At 38.9% G+C, this 23,939-nt stretch overlaps 1 protein-coding gene across 1 annotated transcript in view; it reads right to left on the bottom strand.

Annotated features, from left to right (window-relative positions):
• The window catches only part of LOC138852787 (uncharacterized), a 97,484-nt gene that overhangs the window by 560 nt on the left and 72,985 nt on the right, over positions 1-23,939 (bottom strand). Inside the window, exons 13-14 of the mRNA XM_070085664.1 lie at positions 11,780-12,203; positions 618-783 (exon numbers count right to left, since the gene is read on the bottom strand). Of these exons, the coding sequence (XP_069941765.1) occupies positions 618-783; positions 11,780-12,203 (590 nt within the window). The remainder of the gene's footprint in view (positions 1-617; positions 784-11,779; positions 12,204-23,939) is intronic.

Here is a 23,939-nt window from a genome sequence, read left to right as displayed (position 1 = left end):
TTCCTTTTCGAATCCAGAGTTACACTATTTGATTTTTTGTAAATATCTCCGATGGGAAACTTTAAAACGGTGCCCGAATTTTTTATTTGTTTCTATTTTTTTCTTCCTATAAGTTTTTGAGAATGCCTCGCCCAATCAGCTTCAAAATTTCGGTGCTGCCGTACAGTATGAGAAGAAGATTTTAACAATATTGGCATGTTCAAATTTCGTAAGACCAAAGTTTTCTAATCGATTCCCAGCATCGTGGAATAGTTCATTTTACTATTAATATCTTCGGTGGCTTTACAACAGCCGTTCAAAAAGGTTTCTCCTAATTCGATGATAGTGCTCGGTGAAAATCAGACGTATTGGAGGGATTATAATAACACTAAAATAATAATAATAATAATAATAATAATAATAATAATAATAATAATAATAATAATAATAATAATAATAATAATAATAATAATAATAATAATAATAATAGCAATAATAACAATCGTGAAGAACAAAAAGGCACAATACTGTGACTGGAACAGTACACAAGTAGCCCCCATTCAGGAGAGAAGAGCTTACGGACACTTTTCGGTCCGACTTGGACTATTTACAAAGTCGCACAAACAGAAAAGAAGTACGTATGTATATGGTTCGTCTCGACCGGGGTCCTGACACGTGTCTTAATCTTGCGATGACCCGTCTCTGGCTCCCGAACAAGAAAAGGCTCTGCAAAGTTGCAGATTATGATACTCAAGAAATGTTCTGGACAGTTCATCTGGTGCGTCTCATAAGCGACTACGGCGTCTGTAATATGAATAATGGATCATATACATGTGCATGCTGGACGCATTATACATGTATATACGCATATTCAGAGATATGCATATGCATACATGCTTGTCTGGGGCGTTGACTCCATGGTACAATAGGGTAGCCACAGTCCTCTCTGGGTCTTTTTCGGGAGGGGACGTCAGTGCTAGCTGCCTGCAGAGTATCTAAGTGACTTGGCACTCCAGGAGATAGTGTTTTAAGGGCGCTGGACAACGTGTTAGCAGTTCTGGCACATCTCCTCTGCCTTGTCTACCCTCATCATGGCTGTGAAAAACCCCAAACGAAAGGAAGGCATCTACAGGGACAAACCCAGGACTAAGATTCATACAAAGAAAGTTGTGTATAAGGGGTGATTCAACAAGACGGCGACTGTGAAAGCTAAAAGTAGAGTAGACAGTTTCAGCGGAGGACCAGTCAAATGAATAGTTGTGAGGGAAAAATCAACACAAATCGGTATATTGTAATCCTTTATTGACAATGTTTCGAACACATTGTGGGCTTTATCAAGTCAAAAGCGGAGCTGCCTGGGTGAATAGTACGTGGTGGTGGATGTGGAGTAGATACTTGGAATAAAGTATTGAAAAAGATGTTGGAAACGTGTTTGGCAACGGAGTTGGTGGGGAGGACTATGTATCTACTCTCGGCAGTGTCTTCTATGGGTATGTTAATTAAAGTTGTCCGCAGTCTCTGAAGAAGTGACGAGGATAGTGAAGTTTAGAAAATACTTGTTCAATTGGAGAGCAATTTTCCTCAAGGAACTCATTACACGCAAATAAAAACCTATAATAAAAAGCCTGTAACACGTATTCCGGAACACCATTACGCAGGCAGATCGGACAATTTAAGGAACGCCTGTGTTTGACACCTAAATTCCCACAACTATTTAATCAACTACAGAAACACAAGACTTATCGCCAGAGAAGACAACACTCAATACCTCAGAATCCTGGAATCATCACTTAATTGTATATCCAACAACTTCAACCAAAACAACGGCTTCTATAACATTGCTGAACCACTTGCCAATAAAATTCTTCATCGTTATCCTACATAACTACAAACACACACCGCCCGTCCCATGCAGGTCCGTGTCAGATCCAGACTACCAAACATTCTCAGCTGTAAATTAGACACATGTGCAACACTTGGGTATCTTTACTGAGGAAACGTTTCGCCACACAGTGGCTTCAACAGTCCATATAATGAAGAATAGTGAAGAACAGGAGTTTGAGGTAATCAGTCCCTCAGCCTTGAGTCAATATAATCAGTCCACCAATCTTGAAAAGAATACAGCACATATATCTCAATTTATTATCATTCCTGTCAGTCACAGCAACACCTTGGAATCTTAATACAGGGAATTCTTCAACTGGTAAACCTTTAGTCATGACATACTTCCACATTTGGATTTCTCAAGTGTGATACCACCTTCGACTGCTTCACCTCACCTGTCTACAGTATATAAGCCACTTTGCATTTATGCTGTATGCTTTTCTAGATTGATGGACTTGACTCACGAAATCGTAATGACACGTCACAGCCACGCTAGCTGGAGATTCGTCTGTAAAAACTTGCATTTGTGGTCACAATGGTGCCTGTGCTAACCTTCCTATGGTGTAGAAATATACCTAGTTGGACGAATCTTATTGTGGCTAGCTGGTCCAGTGGCTAACGCGATGGTCTGGAGTTTTGAGACTTTCTGATCGCGGGTTCTATCCCCGCCCGTGGTATGTATAGATGGACTAATTGCATCGACTCAAAACTGAGGGACTGATTACCTCAAACTCCACCTGTTCTTCACCATTCTCCTTTGTATGGACTGATGAAGTCACTGTGTGGCGAAACATTTCCTCAATAAAGATACCCAAGTTTTTCACATGTGTCCAATTTATCAACTTGTCGGTTCTCTGAACGATTTATCTATATTCTCAGCAGTCCCTTACAGATCCGTTTCATATCCAGCCTACCCAGCATTCTCCACCTAACTCTCCATCCTATAAATACCCATGTACGATTCACCCAGGCAGATCTATTTGTGACTTGATAAACCCCACTGTGTGAGCCAAACGTTGTCAATATAGGATCACATTATACTGATTATGTGTTTATTTTCCATCTTGTCGGTATTTTGAACTATTTATTTTCATAAAGGGTAACTGTGATCTGTAACACGACATAAAAGTGCATTACTGGTGTCGGCATTCCTACCACTTCATTTGTGTTCTTAAGTCAATCAGAAAGAGAGCGACCAGTCTCTCCAAAGTATTGGAGTTGATAAGAGGAGCATGAAATAAAGTAGACGTCAGAGGCATTTACAGAGGGCAAGTACGAACTAGATCACTGCGAAAGGTGTTAGTCTGACGATAAGTAAGTTTAATGTCTAAGGAACGGAAAGAGCTGCTGAGGTTAGAATGGAAATATAGGGGAGGCAGAGAACTGGAGATTTCACAAGAGTAGAGAGTTTGGGAGAGAAGAAGTCCGTTTAGCACGTGATAAGGCAGTTTATGAAATCGGAAGGGTAGCCAAGACGAGAGAACGAATCACGAAGAGTGGAAATTTCCGAATCAAGAAACTGATGGTCACATATGCTGAATCCTCTTTCCATCTTCCCCCCATCCTCCCCATTGCTCTGCTATTGCTACTACCTTTACTTTTGCCTCCCTTTCCTCCCCACTTTTTCTCTCTTGTGCTACTAAACTGCTCCCTACTTTCTACCACGCCTGTTTCTTCTGTTATTACCTCCACTACCTACCGTTATCACTACCACTACTTCCTCTTCTCCATTTCTTGTTCCCGTCCCTCTTCCCACTCGCCTGTAAAACTGTATTCCTCACTCTTCTGTAAGTGTGACTTTCTAAATGCTAAACCCACAAGGATCATTTAGCACAAGACGCGGTGGAGACTGGATCTTCCGTCTGCTGAGATCGAGACAGACATGCTTCCTGTTTGTACTTGCCTAGTTGTTATGTGTAGGAGCACATTTGACAATTTTACGTGTGAAATAGTGTGAAATTTTTATTCAGTTAACCTCTTCGGATTGGCTTCAATATCCAGGCTTCCGTACTAGCTTCAGTATGGAGGCCCATTGATGCAGACGCATTGTACCTATTAAATTTTGCTTACGTACATGTAATAAAATAACAAAAAAAATGGATTTCGTGCCTTACCATTGACTCATCTTCCTGCTTCAATTTTTCAACACTGGTGAGTTTTCCTAGCTAATTTTATTGATTAAATAGTGATATTTACTTCAATTCAGAAAAGAAACTTTATTATTATTATTAAAGATTCGCGGGTATTCTCCCGGCCCGGGCCTTTTCCAAGTGGTGGCCCGGTCTTGGCTCCCTCTTTAGGGAGTGTCTGAGACTTAAGTCTCCCATGGGAGGAGGCACAAGTACCCCCACATCTTAGGGACCAACTGTCCCCAGACCTAGCCACAAGCTAGGCCTCTCTGGTCTGCCTTCCCCGCCACAAGGGCGCTAATGGGAATGACAGTCTTGTGAGCTGTAAACTCGGGCTCAGACACCTACCCTACCCAAGAAGGGCTGGGCATGGTGTCGATGCGAAAAAAAGAGAAACTTTTCTAATCGGCTTTTACATAAGATGTTGGTGCATCTTAATTCAGCCCATTTTTAGATCATTTGGGCTCTATGGGTGACAATTTTCCTTTCTTTCTATTTTCATCAAATTGATTTTTTTGAATATATGCAAATATTTTTCTTTAAAGATTTAAAATAATTTTAGGAAAAATGCTAATGAGAGAAAAAAATGGGAATAATTTTTTTGTGTGTTTTTATGATATTTTACATTTAACAAGAGGACTATTTGCGTGTATAGGTGCCCTATACTCAGTGTTAATATTTTCGTTCTGTTAAGTGGAGAAAGAATCCTCATATCTCCTTTAAAAAGATTAATACTCGTTTATCTCTTCTGATTCTGCTGCATCAGCTATATTCGACTGACGAAGCTTACTGGTGTCAGAAAACATTCTGAAATAGAGATACCTAACTGTTGCACGCTTATCTTACTCATCAACTTCTCATATTTACGTTAGTTCATCCTACTTATAAAAATATTGGTATATTTAATGGAGTGCATAGGTGATATTTTGCCACTTTAAATCTCAAAATGGTATTGGTCGAGATGTGACTAGTTTATGTGTAAAAAAATGTGCGATTTTTTCATCGCGTTTAATAAATTAGTTTGCCTCTTATTAATGTCTTCTATGTTGTATGACAGACGCCTCTTACGGCAAATTAATAAAGTGCTTGATAAATTCTTGGAATAGTTGCCAAACAGGAGACTGACTCATCAAATCGTCAACAAGTCTTCACCACCAATGATGTGGTTGCCAGAACTTCATTCTGTTATTACAGGGGTCGGGGAACTGGGGTAAATATCCCCAAATGGGGTAAAAATGAAAATCGCCGGGGGGGGGGGCGGGGGAGTAATGAAGGCTCAATACACACATATATAAACTTGCACAAAAAAATTATTTAACAAAAGACGCTGTATAACCCTTGTCGGTTTAGTGTTTTCTTTGATTTTAATAATATTAGTTTAATAACAGAGGCAAATTACGAAAGTAATATTTTTTCAAACAAATAATTTATGGTTTCTTAATAAAATAAAAAATCTAATTTGTAGGGACCATTTCTTAAGTTGGCAATGATGTAAAACGGGTAAGGACCGCAGCGGCTGACAACACCACGAGTGTCAGAAGTGATGACAACACCACAAGTGTCAGGAGTGACTCGGGAGCCGGCACAACAACTGGTGTCTTGTCTCGCTATCATTAACTGTCTGCTTGCAGTCAATAGAAGTTCATTGTTTATGTTAGAATGTTTATAACTTTCCATGGCCAATTTAACTGTTTCTGTATTTTATTTCATGCAGTTTATTTTTCATTTTATTATTTCGTTAATTTTGTGTTTTATTTCCAAAATTGCTGTATCGCACATAATACAAACTTTTTCAGTTTGGATGACTATTCTTCATACAAATGGGTTCAATAAACTATTTTAAATTTGAATGCTCCTTGTGTTTTTCCAGATTCTATGGGTAATTGTGCTATGCACAAATTTGTTTTGGGGGTAACACCCAAAAAAAAGTTTGCCAACCACTGTGTGATTGAGTGGCATAAGTTTCAATTTACCAGTTTTATGAAATGAATGGCAGTATAATTTATACTCAGTAACGAAGGAATGTTTCTTCAAACCAGCTTAAAAATATTCATGATGATGCATCCCATAAGAATAATGAAACTTCGTAACTTTAGTCTGGGTAGATGGAAATTTGAAATTTTACTGAAACTGTTAAAAACCCGGAGCATTTCAGATGATAATAAAATGCTGAGATATACGCTCCTTTGGGGGAAAATTATGTGAATAACAAAACTGTTAATCCACCGCCACTGTAGAACCTGGAAGAGCACCCAGTAGGGACGTCCAGGGAGAGGCTGCTGGAACTTGTGCTGTTAACAGATATGAACCGACGGCTATATGTTTGTTTCATGCAGGAAAGTGTACGTATCTAAACATGTCCTCCACAGTCTCCACGTTGCTTGTATAATGTATATATATATATATATATATATATATATATATATATATATATATATATATATATATATATATATATATATATATATATATATATATATATATATATATATATATATATATATATATATATATATATATATATATATATATATATATATATATATATATATATATGACTGCTGATGTTATGAATGAAAAGAAGTTGGATGTCCTGGCCCTAAGCGAAACAAAGCTGAAGGGGGTAGGGGAGTTTCGGTGGGGGGAAATAAATGGGATTAAATCTGGAGTATCTGAGAGAGTTAGAGCAAAGGAAGGGGTAGCAGTAATGTTGAAGGATCAGTTATGGAAGGAGAAAAGAGAATATGAATGTGTAAATTCAAGAATTATGTGGATTAAAGTAAAGGGTGAAGGTTGGATGCGAGAAGTGGGTCATAATAAGCGTGTATGCACCTGAAGAAGAGAGGAATGTAGAGGAGAGACAAAGATTTTGGGAGATGTTAAGTGAATGTATAGGAGCCTTTGAACCAAGTGAGAGAGTAATTGTGGTAGTGGATCTGAATGCTAAAGTAGGAGAAACTTTTAGAGAGGGTGTGGTAGGTAAGTTTGGAGTGAAAGGTGTAAATGATAATGGGAGCCCTTTGATTGAACTTTGTATAGAAAGGGGTTTAGTTATAGGTAATACATATTTTAAGAAAAAGAGGATAAATAAGTATACAAGATATGATGTAGGGCGAAATGACAGTAGTTTGTTGGATTATGTATTGGTAGATAAAAGATTGTTGAGTAGACTTCAGGATGTACGTGTTTATAGAGGGGCCACAGATATATTAGATCACTTTCTAGTTGTAGCTACACTGAGAGTAAAAGGTAGATAGGGTACAAGGAGAATAGAAGCATCAGGGAAGAGATAGGTGAACAGCTATTGGAGGATAGATGGGCTAATGAGAGCATAGGCAATTGGGTCGAAGAAGTATGCGGTAGGTTTAAAAATGTAGTGTTAGAGTGTTCAGCAGAAGTTTGTGGTTACAGGAAAGTGGGCGCGGGAGGGAAGAGGAGCGATTGGTGGAATGATGATGTAAAGAGAGGAGTAAGGGAGAAAAAGTTAGCATATGAGAAGTTTTTACAAAGTAGAAGTGATGCAAGGAGGGAAGAGTATATGGAGAAAAAGAGAGAGGTTAAGGGAGTGGTGAAGCAATGTAAAAAGAGAGCAAATGAGAGAATGGGTGAGATGTTATCAACAAATTTTGTCGAAAATAAGAAAAACTTTTGGAGTGAGATTAACAGTTAAGGAAGCCTAGGGAACAAATGGATTTGTCAGTTAAAAATATAAGAGGAGAGTTATTAAATGGAGAGTTAGAGGTATTGGGAAGATGGAGGGAATATTTCGAGGAATTGTTAAATGTTGATGAAGATAGGGAAGCTGTGATTTCGTGTATAGGGCAAGGAGGAATAACATCTTGTAGAAGTGAGGAAGAGACAGTTGTGAGTGTGGGGGAAGTTCGTGAGGCAGTAGGTAAAATGAAAGGGGGTAAGGCAGCCTGGATTGATGGGATAAAGATAGAAATGTTAAAAGCAGGTGGGGATATAGTTTTGGAGTGGTTGGTGCAATTATTTAATAAATGTATGGAAGAGGGTAAGGTACCTAGGGATTGGCAGAGAGCATGCACAGTTCCTTTGCATAAAGGCAAAGGGGATAAAAGAGAGTGCAAAAATTATAGGGGGATAAGTCTGTTGAGCATACCTGGTAAAGTGTATGGTAGAGTTATTATTGAAAGAATTAAGAGTAAGACGGAGAATAGGATAGCAGATGAACAAGGCGGCTTTAGGAAATGTAGGGGGGGGGGTGTTGACCAGGTATTTACAGTGAAACATATAAGTGAACAGTATTTAGATAAGGCTAAAGAGGTCTTTGTGGCATTTATGGATTTGGAAAAGAAGTATGACAGGGTGGATAGGGGGCAATGTGGCAGATGTTGCAGGTGTATGGTGTAGGAGGTAGGTTACCGAAAGCAGTGAAGAGTTTTTACGAGGATAGTGAGGCTCAAGTTAGAGTATGTACGAAAGAGGGAAATTATTTCCCAGTAAAAGTAGGCCTTAGACAAGAATGTGTGATGTCACCATGGTTGTTTAATATATTTATAGATGGGGTTGTAAGAGAAGTAAATGCGAGGGTCTTGGCAAAAGGTGTGGTGTTAAAAGATAAAGAATCACACATAAAGTGGGAGTTGTCACAGCTGCTCTTTGCTGATGACACTGTGCTCTTGGGAGATTCTGAAGAGAAGTTGCAGAGATTGGTGGATGAATTTGGTAGGGTGTGCAAAAGAAGAAAATTAAAAGTGAATACAGGAAAGAGTAAGGTTATGAGGATAAAAAGATTAGGTGATGAAAGATTGGATATCAGATTGGAGAGAGAGAGAGTGTGGAGGAGGTGAATGTATTCAGATATTTGGGAGTGGACGTGTCAGCTGATGGGTCTATGAAAGATGAGGTGAATCATAGAATTGATGAGGGGAAAAGGGTGAGTGGTGCACTTAGGAGTCTGTGGAGACAAAGAACTTTGTCCTTGGAGGCAAAGAGTGGAATGTATGAGAGTATAGTTTTACCAACGCTCTTATATGGGTGTGAATCATGGGTGATGAATGTTGCAGCGAGGAGAAGGCTGGAGGCAGTGGAGATGTCATGTCTGAGAGCAATGTGTGGTGTGAATATAATGCAGAGAATTCGTAGTTTGGAAGTTAGGAGGAGATGCGGGATTACCAAAACTGTTGTCCAGAGGGCTGAGGAAGGGTTGTTGAGGTGGTTCGGACATGTGGAGAGAATGTAGAGAAACAGAGTGACTTCAAGAGTGTATCAGTCTGTAGTGGAAGGAAGGCGGGGTAGGGGTCGGCCTAGGAAAGGTTGGAGGTAGGGGGTAAAGGAGGTTTTGTGTGCGAGGGACTTGGACTTCCAGCAGGCATGCGTGAACGTGTTTGATAGGAGTGAATGGAGACAAATGGTTTTTAATAGTTGACGTGCTGTTGGAGTGTGAGCAAAGTAACATTTATGAAGGGGTTCAGGGAAACCGGCAGGCCGGACTTGAGTCCTGGAGATGGGAAGTACAGTGCCTGCACTCTGAAGGAGGGGTGTTAATGTTGCAGTTTAAAAACTGTAGTGTAAAGCACCCTTCTGGCAAGACAGTGATGGAGTGAATGATGGTGAAAGTTTTTCTTTTTCGGGCCACCCTGCCTTGGTGGGAATCGGCCAGTGTGATAATAAAAAAATAATAATAAATAATTTATATATATATATATATATATTTATATATATATATTTATATATATATATATATATATATTTATATATATATATATATATATATACATATATATTATATATATATATATATATATATATATATATATATATATATATATATATATATATATATATATATATATATATATATATATATATATATATATATATATATATAATATCGAATATAAAAAAAGTAATTTTGATGAGCTTATATTAATCTCTACTTGTGTTCACAAAGGGGCGACTGTGTCTAAAAAATAGCAATCTGTTTTTATGAAGCATTTAAGGCAATCGACCATAATATTGCATATAATGGTGTCTTCTCCTTTGTCAGTAAATGTTTCATAAGATTCTCTCACAGATAACTGCTAACCCTTAAACAGTCCAAAAGTAGATCTACGTTTATGCGCGTAGTGCTCCGACCTTGATTTTCCCCATTCGAAAGCATGTTAAAAAAACGTAGATCTATGTTTGGGTCACTACGCAAGCGAACGTAGATCGCGGATGTTGCAGTTCAAGGTTTTGTAGGAAGTATATCTTCTTGGATTATTATTATTATTAAAGATTAGCCGGTATTCTCCCGGCCCGGGCCTTTTCCAAGTGGTGGCCCGGCCTTAGCTCCCTCTAGGGAGTGTCTGAGACCTAAGTCTCCCATGGGAGGAGGCACAAGTACCTCCTCATCTTAGGGACCAACTGTCCCCAAGCCTAGCCACAAGCTAGGCCTCTCTGGTCTGCCATCCCCGCCCCAAGGGGGCTAATGGAAATGACAGTCTTATGAGCTAAAGGCTCGGGCTCAGGCACCTACCCTACCCTAGAAGGGTTAGGCATGGTATCGATGTCTTCTTGGATCGAGACATTATTGACTAATATAAAACAGAGTCTATAAGAATAGAGTGACGTCAACATTATGGAAAGTTACTTGTGGCATTCCTCAATGATCCTTTTTCTTGTTATTCATTGTTTACATTATTTATTTTGAAGAATAAATAGCTGTAAGACAATTTTGTAATCATACAAAGGTAGGTAATAAATAAAATCAGAGTTAGTTTCCACTGAACTTTAGAATTATTTAGTAGAACAAATGTTGTGGTAGGAAAAAAAACTGATGAGGTTTAATGTTGAAAGAGCAAGTTCTAATTCTTTGGAGTAAAAATATTATAGATCTTGATCAAAGAGAATGTGAAAAAAAAACTTGGTGTTACGGTAAACAGGAATCTCAAGACAAAATACGAGTGCCTACGAGACCTTAATAAGACTAACAGAGCATAAATTTATATCAAGAATCATAAGGTATAGGAGTCTAAATTTTTTTTGCAGTACTTAGGCCACATCTAGATTATGAGGCTCACATCTGTTCTTCATACAACAGAATACATAAACACATTGGAGAAAATATTGAAAATTATGTCAGAATAATTCACATAGAAATTATTCACACTAATATTGATTGAGATCTCTGAATAAGACTGAAGTGAGATGTTATTAAAGTACATCAATGCAAGACATGTATAAAAAAAGATGATATTAGTAGACTAATGCGGATATCTAAGCAAGACAAAATCGTAAGTGATGGATTGAAGCTGGATAAATTTAGATTTAGGAATGTATTGAATCTGAAATATAGATTTAGACGACTGGAACACATTGCTAGCTCCTAAGCAGGTTGGAACAGAATACAGACCATTAAGACTGTTGTAGTTTGTTCTATTTTTACTTTCTAATGTTATTTGCAAGCACCCACTATGCACAAATAATTTTCATATAAAATTAGTTTCAATGATAGTTTTCAGTGTATGAGTTCTGAGTCAATTAAATAAATTATTATAAGGAAATCGAGTAATATTGATTGTCTATTGTAAATTTACTGTAAATAATCCCCTGGGTAACGTGGTTAGTATTCATAGTTCAAATGCTGACTCCTTGTGTGAGAACTAAAGTGTTGGTCTTTAATTTTTCTCCGTCTAGCAAGATTCTGCTGTGTTTTGGAGCCATTTGTTATTATCGATTGACTAACGTTCTGTTTTGAAGCAAACGGCTTATATAAGCTTCAAGATCTGGGTAAACCAATCTGTTCCCAATACTTTGCGGTTTCCTGAGATCTGACTTACCATCGAAACTCTGAATTCCAGTTTCAAAGTTGTTTACCGCTACAGGGTACTTTAAGCCACCAGAGAAAGAGTCAAAGAATGTTTTTATTTTATTATGGTTGTAATGTGGCAGATAGTTTTGTTCGCAATATCCTTGTAGATGTGTAGGACCAACCAATGCCGGAAAACAACTTGGGAATATAGGAGAAGGAAACACTCCATTTAATGTAGCAATTCCTAAACGAGGCCTGTACACGTAACGTCTCGTGTTGACGTTACCCTCACGCAGCCAGCGGTGTATCCACCTGAACACCGTGGACACGCTGACGCCAGATGACAGAGCAATGGAACGAAGGGACATGCCGCCCACCCACATATGCACAAATCTGGTTCGCTCTCTCACACATGTTGGTTGACATTTACGACGCTCCCGCATATTCTTCCTCTGTGGAAATAAAAGGAGGAATATTGTTAGCGACGCATTCAACAACTTTTATCCTGTGCCTCAAGAAATGGTAATGACACGATTGCAAACAAATCATACCACGGGCGGGGTTAGAACCCGCGATCAGAGACTCTCTGATCGCGGGTTCTAAACCAGCCCGTGGTATAGCTTTTTTTTTTTTATCCTATATTAGCTAAAATATTTTTCAGACAAATTATCTATACTCGATTGTAACTACATTTTCTTGAACAGTTGTAGACTTTAAGGGATGAACCGGAATAATCTTGAGAGATTTAAAATTTTGCCATGCTGGCGGCAACTCGTTTTGAAATCAAGTGGCCATCAACGTCCAAGAGCTTGTCTACGATTGCTTTGGCAATTTGGATTTCTTACGCAAGTCAAAAATATCGTGTCAAATAAGCCAAACTGGTGAATTTGGACAATTTGGGAAAGTTGTTTTCTGCCAAATAAGCAAAATAAAATTCTTTTTTTTTTCATATAAGGCAAACATTAATCTGAACGCAACGGCAATGTATATATATATATATATATATATATATATATATATGTATATATATATATATATATATATATATATATATACATATATATATATATATATATATATATATATATATATATATATATATATATATATATATATACATATATATATATATATATATATATATATATATATATATATATATATATATATATATATATATATACATTTTTATCACACTGGCCGATTCCCACCAAGGCAGGGTGGCCCGAAAAAGAAAAACTTTCACCATCATTCACTCCATCACTGTCTTGCCAGAAGGGTGCTTTACACTACAGTTTTTAAACTGCAACATTAACACCCCTCCTTCAGAGTGCAGGCACTGTACTTCCCATCTTCAGGACTCAAGTCCGGCCTGCCGGTTTCCCTGAACCCCTTCATAAATGTTACTTTGCTCACACTCCAACAGCACGTCAAGTATTAAAAACCATTTGTCTCCATTCACTCCTATCAAACACGCTCACGCATGCCTGCTGGAAGTCCAAGCCCCTCGCACACAAAACCTCCTTTACCCCCTCCCTCCAACCTTTCCTAGGCCGACCCCTACCCCGCCTTCCTTCCACTACAGACTGATACACTCTTGAAGTCATTCTGTTTCGCTCCATTCTCTCTACATGTCCGAACCACCTCAACAACGCTTCCTCAGCCCTCTGGACAACAGTTTTGGTAATCCCGCACCTCCTCCTAACTTCCAAACTACGAATTCTCTGCATTATATTCACACCACACATTGCCCTCAGACATGACATCTCCACTGCCTCCAGCCTTCTTCTCGCTGCAACATTCATCACCCATGCTTCACACCCATATAAGAGCGTTGGTAAAACTATACTCTCATACATTCCCCTCTTTGCCTCCAAGGACAAAGTTCTTTGTCTCCACAGACTCCTAAGTGCACCACTCACTCTTTTCTCATCAATTCTATGATTCACCTCATCTTTCATAGACCCATCCGCTGACACGTCCACTCCCAAATATCTGAATACATTCACCTCCTCCATACTCTCTCCCTCCAATCTGATATTCAATCTTTCATCACCTAATCTTTTTGTTATCCTCATAACCTTACTCTTTCCTGTATTCACCTTTAATTTTCTTCTTTTGCACACCCTACCAAATTCATCCACCAATCTCTGCAACTTCTCTTCAGAATCTCCCAAGAGCACAGTGTCATCAGCAAAGAGCAGCTGTGACAACTCCCACTTTGTGTGTGATTCTTTATCTGTTAACTCCACGCCTCTTGCCAAGACCCTCGCATTTACTTCTCTTACAACCCCATCTATAAATATATTAAACAACCACGGTGACATCACACATCCTTGTCTAAGGCCTACTCTTACTGGGAAATAATTTCCCTCTTTCCTACATACTCTAACTTGAGCCTCACTATCCTCGTAAAAACTCTTCACTGCTTTCAGTAACCTACCTCCTACACCATACACTTGCAACATCTGCCACATTGCACCCCTATCCACCCTGTCATACGCCTTTTCCAAATCCAAAAATGCCACAAAGACCTCTTTAGCCTTATCTAAATACTGTTCACTTATATGTTTCACTGTAAACACCTGGTCCACACACCCCCTACCTTTCCTAAAGCCTCCTTGTTCATCTGCTATCTTATTCTCCGTCTTACTCTTAATTCTTTCAATAATAACTCTACCATACACTTTACCAGGTATACTCAACAGACTTATCCCCCTATAATTTTTGCACTCTCTTTTATCCTCTTTGCCTTTATACAAAGGAACTATGCATGCTCTCTGCCAATCCCTAGGTACCTTACCCTCTTCCATACATTTATTAAATAATTGCACCAACCACTCCAAAACTATATCCCCACCTACTTTTAACATTTCTATCTTTATCCCATCAATCCCGGCTGCCTTACCCCCTTTCATTTTACCTACTGCCTCACGAACTTCCCCCACACTCACAACTGGCTCTTCCTCACTCCTACAAGATGTTATTCCTCCTTGTCTTATACACGAAATCACAGCTTCCCTATCTTCATCAACATTTAACAATTCCTCAAAATATTCCCTCCATCTTCCCAATACCTCTAACTCTCCATTTAATAACTCGCCTCTCCTATTTTTAACTGACAAATCCATTTGTTCTCTAGGCTTTCTTAACTTGTTAATCTCACTCCAAAACTTTTTCTTATTTTCAACAAAATTTGCTGATAACATCTCACCCACTCTCTCATTTGCTCTCTTTTTACATTGCTTTACCACTCTCTTAACCTCTCTCTTTTTCTCCATATACTCTTCCCTCCTTGCATCACTTCTACTTTGTAAAAACTTCTCGTATGCTAACTTTTTCTCCCTTACTACTCTCTTTACATCATCATTCCACCAATCGCTCCTCTTCCCTCCCGCATATATATATATATATATTTTTTTTCAACAAGTCGGCCGTCTCCCACCGAGGCAGGGTGACCGAAAAAAGAAAGATAATCCCCAAAAAGTAAATACTTTCATCATCATTCAACACTTTCACCAAACTCACATATTATCACTGCTTTTGCAGAGGTGCTCAGAATACAACAGTTTAGATGTATATACGTATAAAGATACACAACATATCCCTCCAAACTGCCAATATCCCAACCCCTCCTTTAAAGTGCAGGCATTGTGCTTCCCATTTCCAGGACTCAAGTCCGACTATATGAAAATAACCGGTTTCCCTGAATCCCTTCACTAAATATTACCGTGCTCACACTCCAACAGATCGTCAGGTCCCAAGTATCATTCGTCTCCATTCACTCCTATTTAACACGCTCATGCACGTTTGCTGGAAGTCCAAGCCCCTCGCCCACGTAACCTCCTTTACCCCCTCTTTCCAACCCTTTCGAGGACGACCCCTACCCCTCTTTCCTTCCCCTATAGATTTATATGCTTTCCATGTCATTCTACTTTTATCCATTCTCTCTAAATGACCAAACCACCTCAACAACCCCTCTTCTGCCCTCTGACTAATGCTTTTATTAACTCCACACCTTCTCCTAATTTAAACACACCGAATTTTCTGCATAATATTTACACCACACATTGCCCTTAGACAGGACATCTCCACTGCCTCCAACCGTCTCCTCGCTGCTGCATTTACCACACAAGCTTCACATCCATATAAGAGTGATGGTACTACTATACTTTCATACATTCCCTTCTTTGCCTCCATAGATAACGTTTTTTGACTCCACATATACCTCAACGCACCACTCACCTTTTTTTCCTCATCAATTCAATTCTATGATTAACCTCATCCTTCATAAATCTATCCGCCGACACGTCAACTCCCAAGTATCTGAAAACATTCACTTCTTCCATTCTCCTCCTCCCCAATTTGATATCCAATTTTTCTTTATCTAAATTATTTGATTCCCTCATCACCTTACTCTTTTCAATGTTCACTTTCAACTTTCTACCTTTACACACATTCTCAAACTCATCCACTAACCTTTGCAATTTTTCTTTAGAATCTCCCATAAGCACAGTATCATCAGCAAAAAGTAACTGTGTCACATCCCATTTTGAATTTGATTCCCCATAATTTAATCCCACCCCTCTCCCGAACACCCTAGCATTTACTTCTTTTACAACCCCATCTATAAATATATTAAACAAACATGGTGACATTACACATCCCTGTCTAAGACCTACTTTTACCGGGAAGTATTCTCCCTCTCTTCTACACACCCTAACCTGAGCCTCACTATCCTCATAAAAGCTCTTTACAGCATTTAGTAACTTACCACCTATTCCATATACTTGCAACATCTGCCACATTGCTCCTCTATCCACTCTATCATATGCCTTTTCTAAATCCATAAATGCAATAAAAACTTCCCTACCTTTATCTAAATACTGTTCACATATATGCTTCAATGTAAACACTTGATCTACACATCCCCTACCCACTCTGAAGCCTCCCTGCTCATCCGCAATCCTACATTCTGTCTTACCTCTAATTCTTTCAATTATAAACGTACCGTATACTTTTCCTGGTATACTCAGTAAACTTATTCCTCTATAATTTTTACAATCTCTTTTGTCCCCTTTCCCTTTATATAAAGGGACTATACATGCTCTCCGCCAATCCCTAGGTACCTTCCCCTCTTTCATACATTTATTAAACAAAAGTACCAACCACTCCAACACTATATTCCCCCCTGCTTTTGACATTTCTGTCATGATCACACCCAGTTCCAGCTGCTTTACCCCCTTTCATTCTACGTAATGCCTCACGTACCTCCACCACACTTACATTCTGCTCTTCTTCACTCCTAAAAGATGGTATACCTCCCTGGCCAGTGCATGAAATTACCGCCTCCCTTTTTTCCTCATCATTTAAAAGTTCCTCAAAATATTCTCGCCATCTACCTAATACCTTAATCTCCCCATCTACTAAGTCCCCTACTCTGTTTTTAACTTACAAATCCATACTTTCCCTAGGCTTTCTTAACTTGTTTAACTCACTCCAAAATTTTTTCTTATTTTCATTAAAATTTCTTGACAGTGCCTCTCCCACTCTTTCATCTGCTCTCCTTTTGCACTCTCTCACCACTCTCTTCACCTTTCTTTTACTCTTCATACACTCTGCTCTTCTTATAACACTTCTGCTTTGTAAAAACCTCTCGTAAGCTACCTTTTTCTCTTTAATCACACCCTTTACTTCATCATTCCACCAATCACTCCTCTTTCCTCCTGCCCCCACCCTCCTATAACCACAAACTTCTGCCCCACATTCTAATACTGCATTTTTAAAACTATTCCAACCCTCTTCAACCCCCAAACTACTCATCTTTGCACTAGCCCACCTTTCTGCCAATAGTCGCTTATATCTCGCCCGAACTTCCTCCTCCCTTAGTTTATACACTTTCACCTCCCACTTACTTGTTGTTGCCACCTTCCTCTTTTCCCATCTACCTCTTACTCTAACTGTAGCTACAACTAAATAATGATCCGATATATCAGTTGCCCCTCTATATGTACATCCTGGAGCCTACCCATCAACCTTTTATCCATCAATACATAATCTAACAAACTACTTTCATTACGTGCTACATCATACCTTGTATATTTATTTATCCTTTTTTTCATAAAATATGTTTTACTTATTACCAAATTTCTTTCTACACATAGCTCAATTAAAGGCTCCCCATTTACATTTACCCCTGGCACCCCAAATTTACCTACTACTCCCTCCATAACATTTTTACCCACTTTAGCATTGAAATCCCCAACCACCATTACTCTCACACTTGATTCAAAACTCCCCACGCATTCACTCAACATTTCCCAGATTCTCTCTTCTCTCTCCTGCACTTCTCTCTTCTCCAGGTGCATACACGCTTACAATAACCCACTTTTCACATCCAATCTTTATTTTACTCCACATAATCCTTGAATTTATACATTTGTAGTCCCTCTTTTCCTGCCATAGCTTATCCTTCAACATTATTGCTACTCCTTCTTTAGCTCTAACTCTATTTGAAACCCCTGACCTAATCCCATTTTTTCCTCTCCATTGAAACTCTCCCACCCCCTTCAGCTTTGTTTCACTTAAAGCCAGGACATCCAGTTTCTTCTCATTCATAACATCCACAATCATCTCTTTCTTATCATTTGCACAACATCCACGCACATTCAGACTTCCCACTTTGACAATTTTCTTCTTCTTATTCTTTTTAGTAATCTTTACAGGAAAAGGGGTTACTAGACCATTGTTCCCGGCATTTTAGTTGACTTTTACAACACGCATGGCTTACGGAGGAAAGATTCTTATTCCACTTCCCCATGGATATAAAAGGAAAAGTTATAAGACCAAGAACTATTAAGATAAAATCAAAGAAAACTCAGATGAGTGTGTATAAATAAATGTGTACATGTATGTGTAGTGTGACCTAAGTGTAAGTAGAATATATATATATATATATATATATATATATATATATATATATATATATATATATATATATATATATATATATATATATATATATATATATTTATATATGTAGTGCCGAATATGTAAAACTGGTCAATTAGCAAGAACTCATTTAAAATTAAGTCCTTTCTAAAATTTTATCTTATACGTTTAAAGATATATTTTTTTCATTAATGTTGATGTAAAAAATTATAATTTTGCACCAAAAGGAACTTAGAAAACTTACCTAACCTTATCATAGCAAGAACAATTTATTTTAACCTAACCCAACTAAATATATTTTAGATTTGTTTACAATAATTTAATACTAAACAAACACAGTGAAATATATTTTTTTCGTTTGGTTCAGAATGATTTTGGCGAAATTATTACATACACAAATTTTCACTTGTCCTATATGGCAAGATGAGCGTTGCTATTTAAGCCAAGATCGCAAGTTCTGCCTATTCGGCACGACATATATATATATATATATATATATATATATATATATATATATATATATATATATATATATATATATATATATATATATATATATATATATATATACATACATATACGTATATATACATACATATACGTATATATACATACATATACGTATATAATATTGCAAACCAAGCGACACAGGATGTATAACAACCACGAGGGGGAGTAGAATGACAGGTCCCGGCCTTTAGTGTTGTAATTAGCACATCATCAGAAGCATGCAAAGTTGAATAAAAAAGGAGGATGTCAGAGCCGACACGATCCCAGAGGTTGTATTCACTTCAGTTAAGGAGGTAGAGCGAGAGAGGTCGAAATATGAATGGCGAAAGTACTTTGTACTTAGATACAGAGAGTGCAGGTTCGAATTCTGCTGTGGTGTGGGAGATAATGATTCGTGTTACTATAAACACATCAGCATTATCTTGCAATGCTGCACAAACAGTGCAGATATTCAAGTACTCTAATGAATCTGCCACAGAAGTTTCAAAAGCGAAAATTTACCAGCTTTCCTTCTGCGAGAAAGTAATCCCCGTCATCACTGGTTGTGATGCGTTAATTCCTTATCACACCGGCAAAGCGTATTTCATGTCTTTTATCATTCCTCTATATCCTAAATTAAAGATAATAATAAGCATATTGAACGCCTGACAGTAACAAGAATGAAAGTACAGTGATTCGACTCGATGTCCCGTGTGTGTCATGATCTACTCTGTAACCGTTCATCCTCTGTAGTTTTCAATAGATAAGTTTCACCACCACCACTTCTGTGACAGGAATTACCTGCGACCATTGTTAGTTATGTTATCATATCCTGTCCCATTTAATGTGTTATAATGTCGCATTATTATAACATTCATGATTACACATATATTATGCGCCTATGTTGTCATATTTCATGATAAACTTTATTTCTACAAAAAATGGTTGATAACTGGAACAAGAAAGGTGACAATACTAACAGTTTACATAAAGCTTCTGGTTATGAAGCGCATATCGGGCAGCCATAAAACCACTAGACTCAAGAAATCGTATGACACGATTGCAAACAAACCATACCCCCGGCCGGGATTGAACCCGTGGCTAGCTGGTCTAGTGGCTAACGCGACGGGCTGGAGTTTTGAGACTCTATGACCGCGGGTTCAATCCCGGCCGGGGGTATGGTTTGTTTGTAATCGTGTCATTACGATTTCTTGAGTCATGTTGACGGCAGTGAAGGGACTTGAGCTAGAGTTCGTCACGGCCACGCTAGCTGGAGATTCGTCTGTAAAAACTTGCATTTGTGGTCACAGAGGTGCCTGTGCTAACCTTCCTATGGTGTAGAAATATACCTAGTTGGATGAATCTTATTGTGGCTAGCTGGTCTAGTGGCTAACGCGACGGGCTGGAGTTTTGAGACTCTATGACCGCGGGTTCAATCCCTACCGGCGGTATGGTTAGTAAAACCACTACTTATAACATATGATTTTAGAGGAATTTTACAACAACAATTTGCTTGAAATCTTTGTAAGACAACTAAAATATTTGTGGAGATTATTAATGATTTTCAAATCCAAATATAGATACTATTCTAAATTAGAGAATTACTGCAGTGGATGATAAGAAACTGAGAGCCAATCAAATTATTTAAACAAGACACTTTCATTAAAAACTTTTAAATAGTCATTCAAACTCAATTTCCATCGTAAATGTTCCCTCATGTATATTATAATTAAACGCTAACTATTAAGATTAGTAGTTTTAAAGGTGTATAGAATGATGTCAGAACATTATTGTAGATTAGCATATTAGTGTGCTAGAATGCTCATCATAAATAACAACAAGGCACAATACCGTGACTGGAACGATACACAAATAACCCGCACATAAAAGAGAGAAGCTTACGACGACGTTTCGGTCCGACTTGGACCATTGACAAAGTCACATGGTCCAAGTCGGACCGAAACGTCGTCGTAAGCTTCTCTCTTTTATGTGCGGGTTATTTGAGTAATGCTCATCATAGCTCACTATGTAACATTTTCATTTTAAATGATCTGAGAGGAATTTCTTTTAAATAATCAAAAAATAAGACGTAAACAAAATATTCACTGAGTATTTTTTTTCCACCTATTGGCATTTTTTAAGTACCACAAATTCTTCCGAAAAAATATGAAAATATTTTGAAACAACAGTCCATAATTAGAGTGAGCAATAGATATTAACTTGATGCAAGATTATTAACATCATAGAGACTTTCACAATCCAGCGATATTGATTATGGCTGTTAAAAGCTGTTTAGTGAATTTGAATTATTTACGCTCTATGCACAAAGGAATATTTTTTGTTATTTTTCCAAATAATTGTGTTTGTTTCGGATGAGAAATAAACATGATTATACAGACTGTTTTGCTAACCTCTTAGATGAATGTGACTGCAGGTTATTCTATGTTGCAGGTGAATGTTGAAGAAGGTTCCTAACGACTCACGACGACCCACACAAATGAAGACAAATGAACACCTTCTGTACATCTCAACTCATTATAAGTAGAAGAGAAATAGACGCTGTAATATGACTGGTCAGCGTCATTGCCTAAAGTAAACTACGTTATGCTGTGATTGGCTACTGGCTGCAGGAGGTGTGTCTAAAACCTGCGGTAGGGGTTATTTTGTGTCATGACTCATAAGGACACAGGGAGAGAGAGAGAGAGAGAGAGAGAGAGAGAGAGAGAGAGAGAGAGAGAGAGAGAGAGAGAGAGAGAGAGTGAGAGAGACAGACAGACAGACAGACAGACAGACAGAGACAGAGAAACAGAGGCAGAGAGAGATACAGAGAAACAGATACACACACACACACGCACACACACACACACACACACACACACACACACACACACACACACACACACACACAGACTACAGACCTGTGTCTCTGACATGTATCGTGTGCAAAGTCATGGAGAAGATTATCAGGAGGAGAGTGGTCGAACACGTGGAAAGGAACAAGATTATAAATGAAAACCAGCATGGGTTCATGGAAGGCAAATCTTGTATCACAAACCTCCTGGAGTTTTATGACAAGGTAACAGAAGTAAGACACGAGAGAGAGGGTTGGGTAGATTGCGTTTTCCTAGACTGCAGGAAGGCCTTTGACACAGTTCCCCACGAGAGATTAGTGCAAAAGCTGGAGGATCAGGCACACGTAAAAGGAAGGGCACTGCAATGGATAAGGGAATACCTGACAGGGAGGCAGCAACGAGTCATGGTACGTGAAGAGGTATCACAGTGGGCGCCTGTTACGAGCGGGGTCCCACAGGGGTCAGTTCTAGGACCAGTGCTATTTTTGATATATGTGAACGACATGATGGAAGGAATAGACTCTGAAGTGTCCCTGTTCGCAGATGACGTGAAGTTGATGAGAAGAATTAAATCGGACGAGGATGAGGCAGGACTGAAAAGAGACCTGGAGAGGCTTGACATGTGGTCCAGTAACTGGCTTCTCGAATTCAATCCAGCCAAATGCAAAGTCATGAAGATTGGGGAGGGGCAAAGAAGACCGCAGACAGAGTATAGGCTAGGTGGACAAAGACTACAGACCTCACTCAGGGAGAAAGACCTTGGGGTGACCATAACACCGAGCACATCACCGGAGGCACACATCAACCAAATAACCGCTGCAGCATACGGGCGCCTGGCAAACCTGAGAATAGCGTTCCGATACCTTAATAAGGAATCGTTCAAGACACTGTACACTGTGTATGTTAGGCCCATACTGGAGTATGCAGCACCAGTCTGGAACCCACACCTGGTCAAGCACGTCAAGAAGTTAGAGAAAGTACAAAGGTTTGCAACAAGGCTAGTCCCAGAGCTCAAGGGAATGTCGTACGAGGAAAGGTTAAGGGAAATCGGACTGACGACACTGGAGGACAGAAGGGTCAGGGGAGACATGATAACGACATACAAGATACTGCGGGGAATAGACAAGGTGGACAGAGATAGGATGTTCCAGAGAGGGGACACAGGGACAAGGGGTCACAACTGGAAGCTGAAGACTCAGACGAGTCACAGGGACGTTAGGAAGTATTTCTTCAGTCATAGAGTTGTCAGCAAGTGGAATAGCCTAGCAAGTGAAGTAGTGGAGGCAGGAACCATACATAGTTTTAAGAAGAGGTATGACAAAGCTCAGGAAGCAGAGTGAGAGAGGATCCAGTAGCGATCAGTGAAGAGGAGGGGCCAGGAGCTGAGTCTCGACCCCTGCAACCACAATTAGGTGAGTACAATTAGGTGAGTACACACACACACACCAAAGCGAGTCCTTGGTTTACCCGAAGGTGTAGGGAGGCAAAAACTAAGTGCATCAGAGAATGGAAAAGGTACAGGAGGCAAAGGACCCAGGAAAATAAGGAGATTAGTAGAAGAGCCAGAAACGAGTATGCACAGATAAGGAGGGAGGCCCAGCGACAGTATGAAAACGACATAGCATCGAAAGTTAAGTCTGATCCGAAACTGCTGTATAGCCACATTAGGAGGAAGACAACAGTCAAGGACCAGGTGATAAGGCTGAGGAAAGAAGGTGGAGAACTCACAAGAAACGATCAAGAGGTATGTGAGGAGCTCAACATGAGATTTAAGGAAGTGTTTACAGTGGAGACAGAAAGGCCTCTCAGGGGACAGACCAGATGGGGACACCAGCAAGGAATATACCAACAAGTGTTGGATGACATACATGCAGATGAGGAGGATGTGAAGAAACT

The sequence above is a fragment of the Cherax quadricarinatus genome, chromosome 16 (assembly GCF_038502225.1).
Source record: "Cherax quadricarinatus isolate ZL_2023a chromosome 16, ASM3850222v1, whole genome shotgun sequence".
NCBI classification, from domain to species: Eukaryota; Metazoa; Arthropoda; class Malacostraca; order Decapoda; family Parastacidae; genus Cherax; species Cherax quadricarinatus.
The sequence above is the reverse complement of the archived record's forward strand: the minus strand, read 5'-3'. Positions and strand labels throughout refer to the sequence as shown.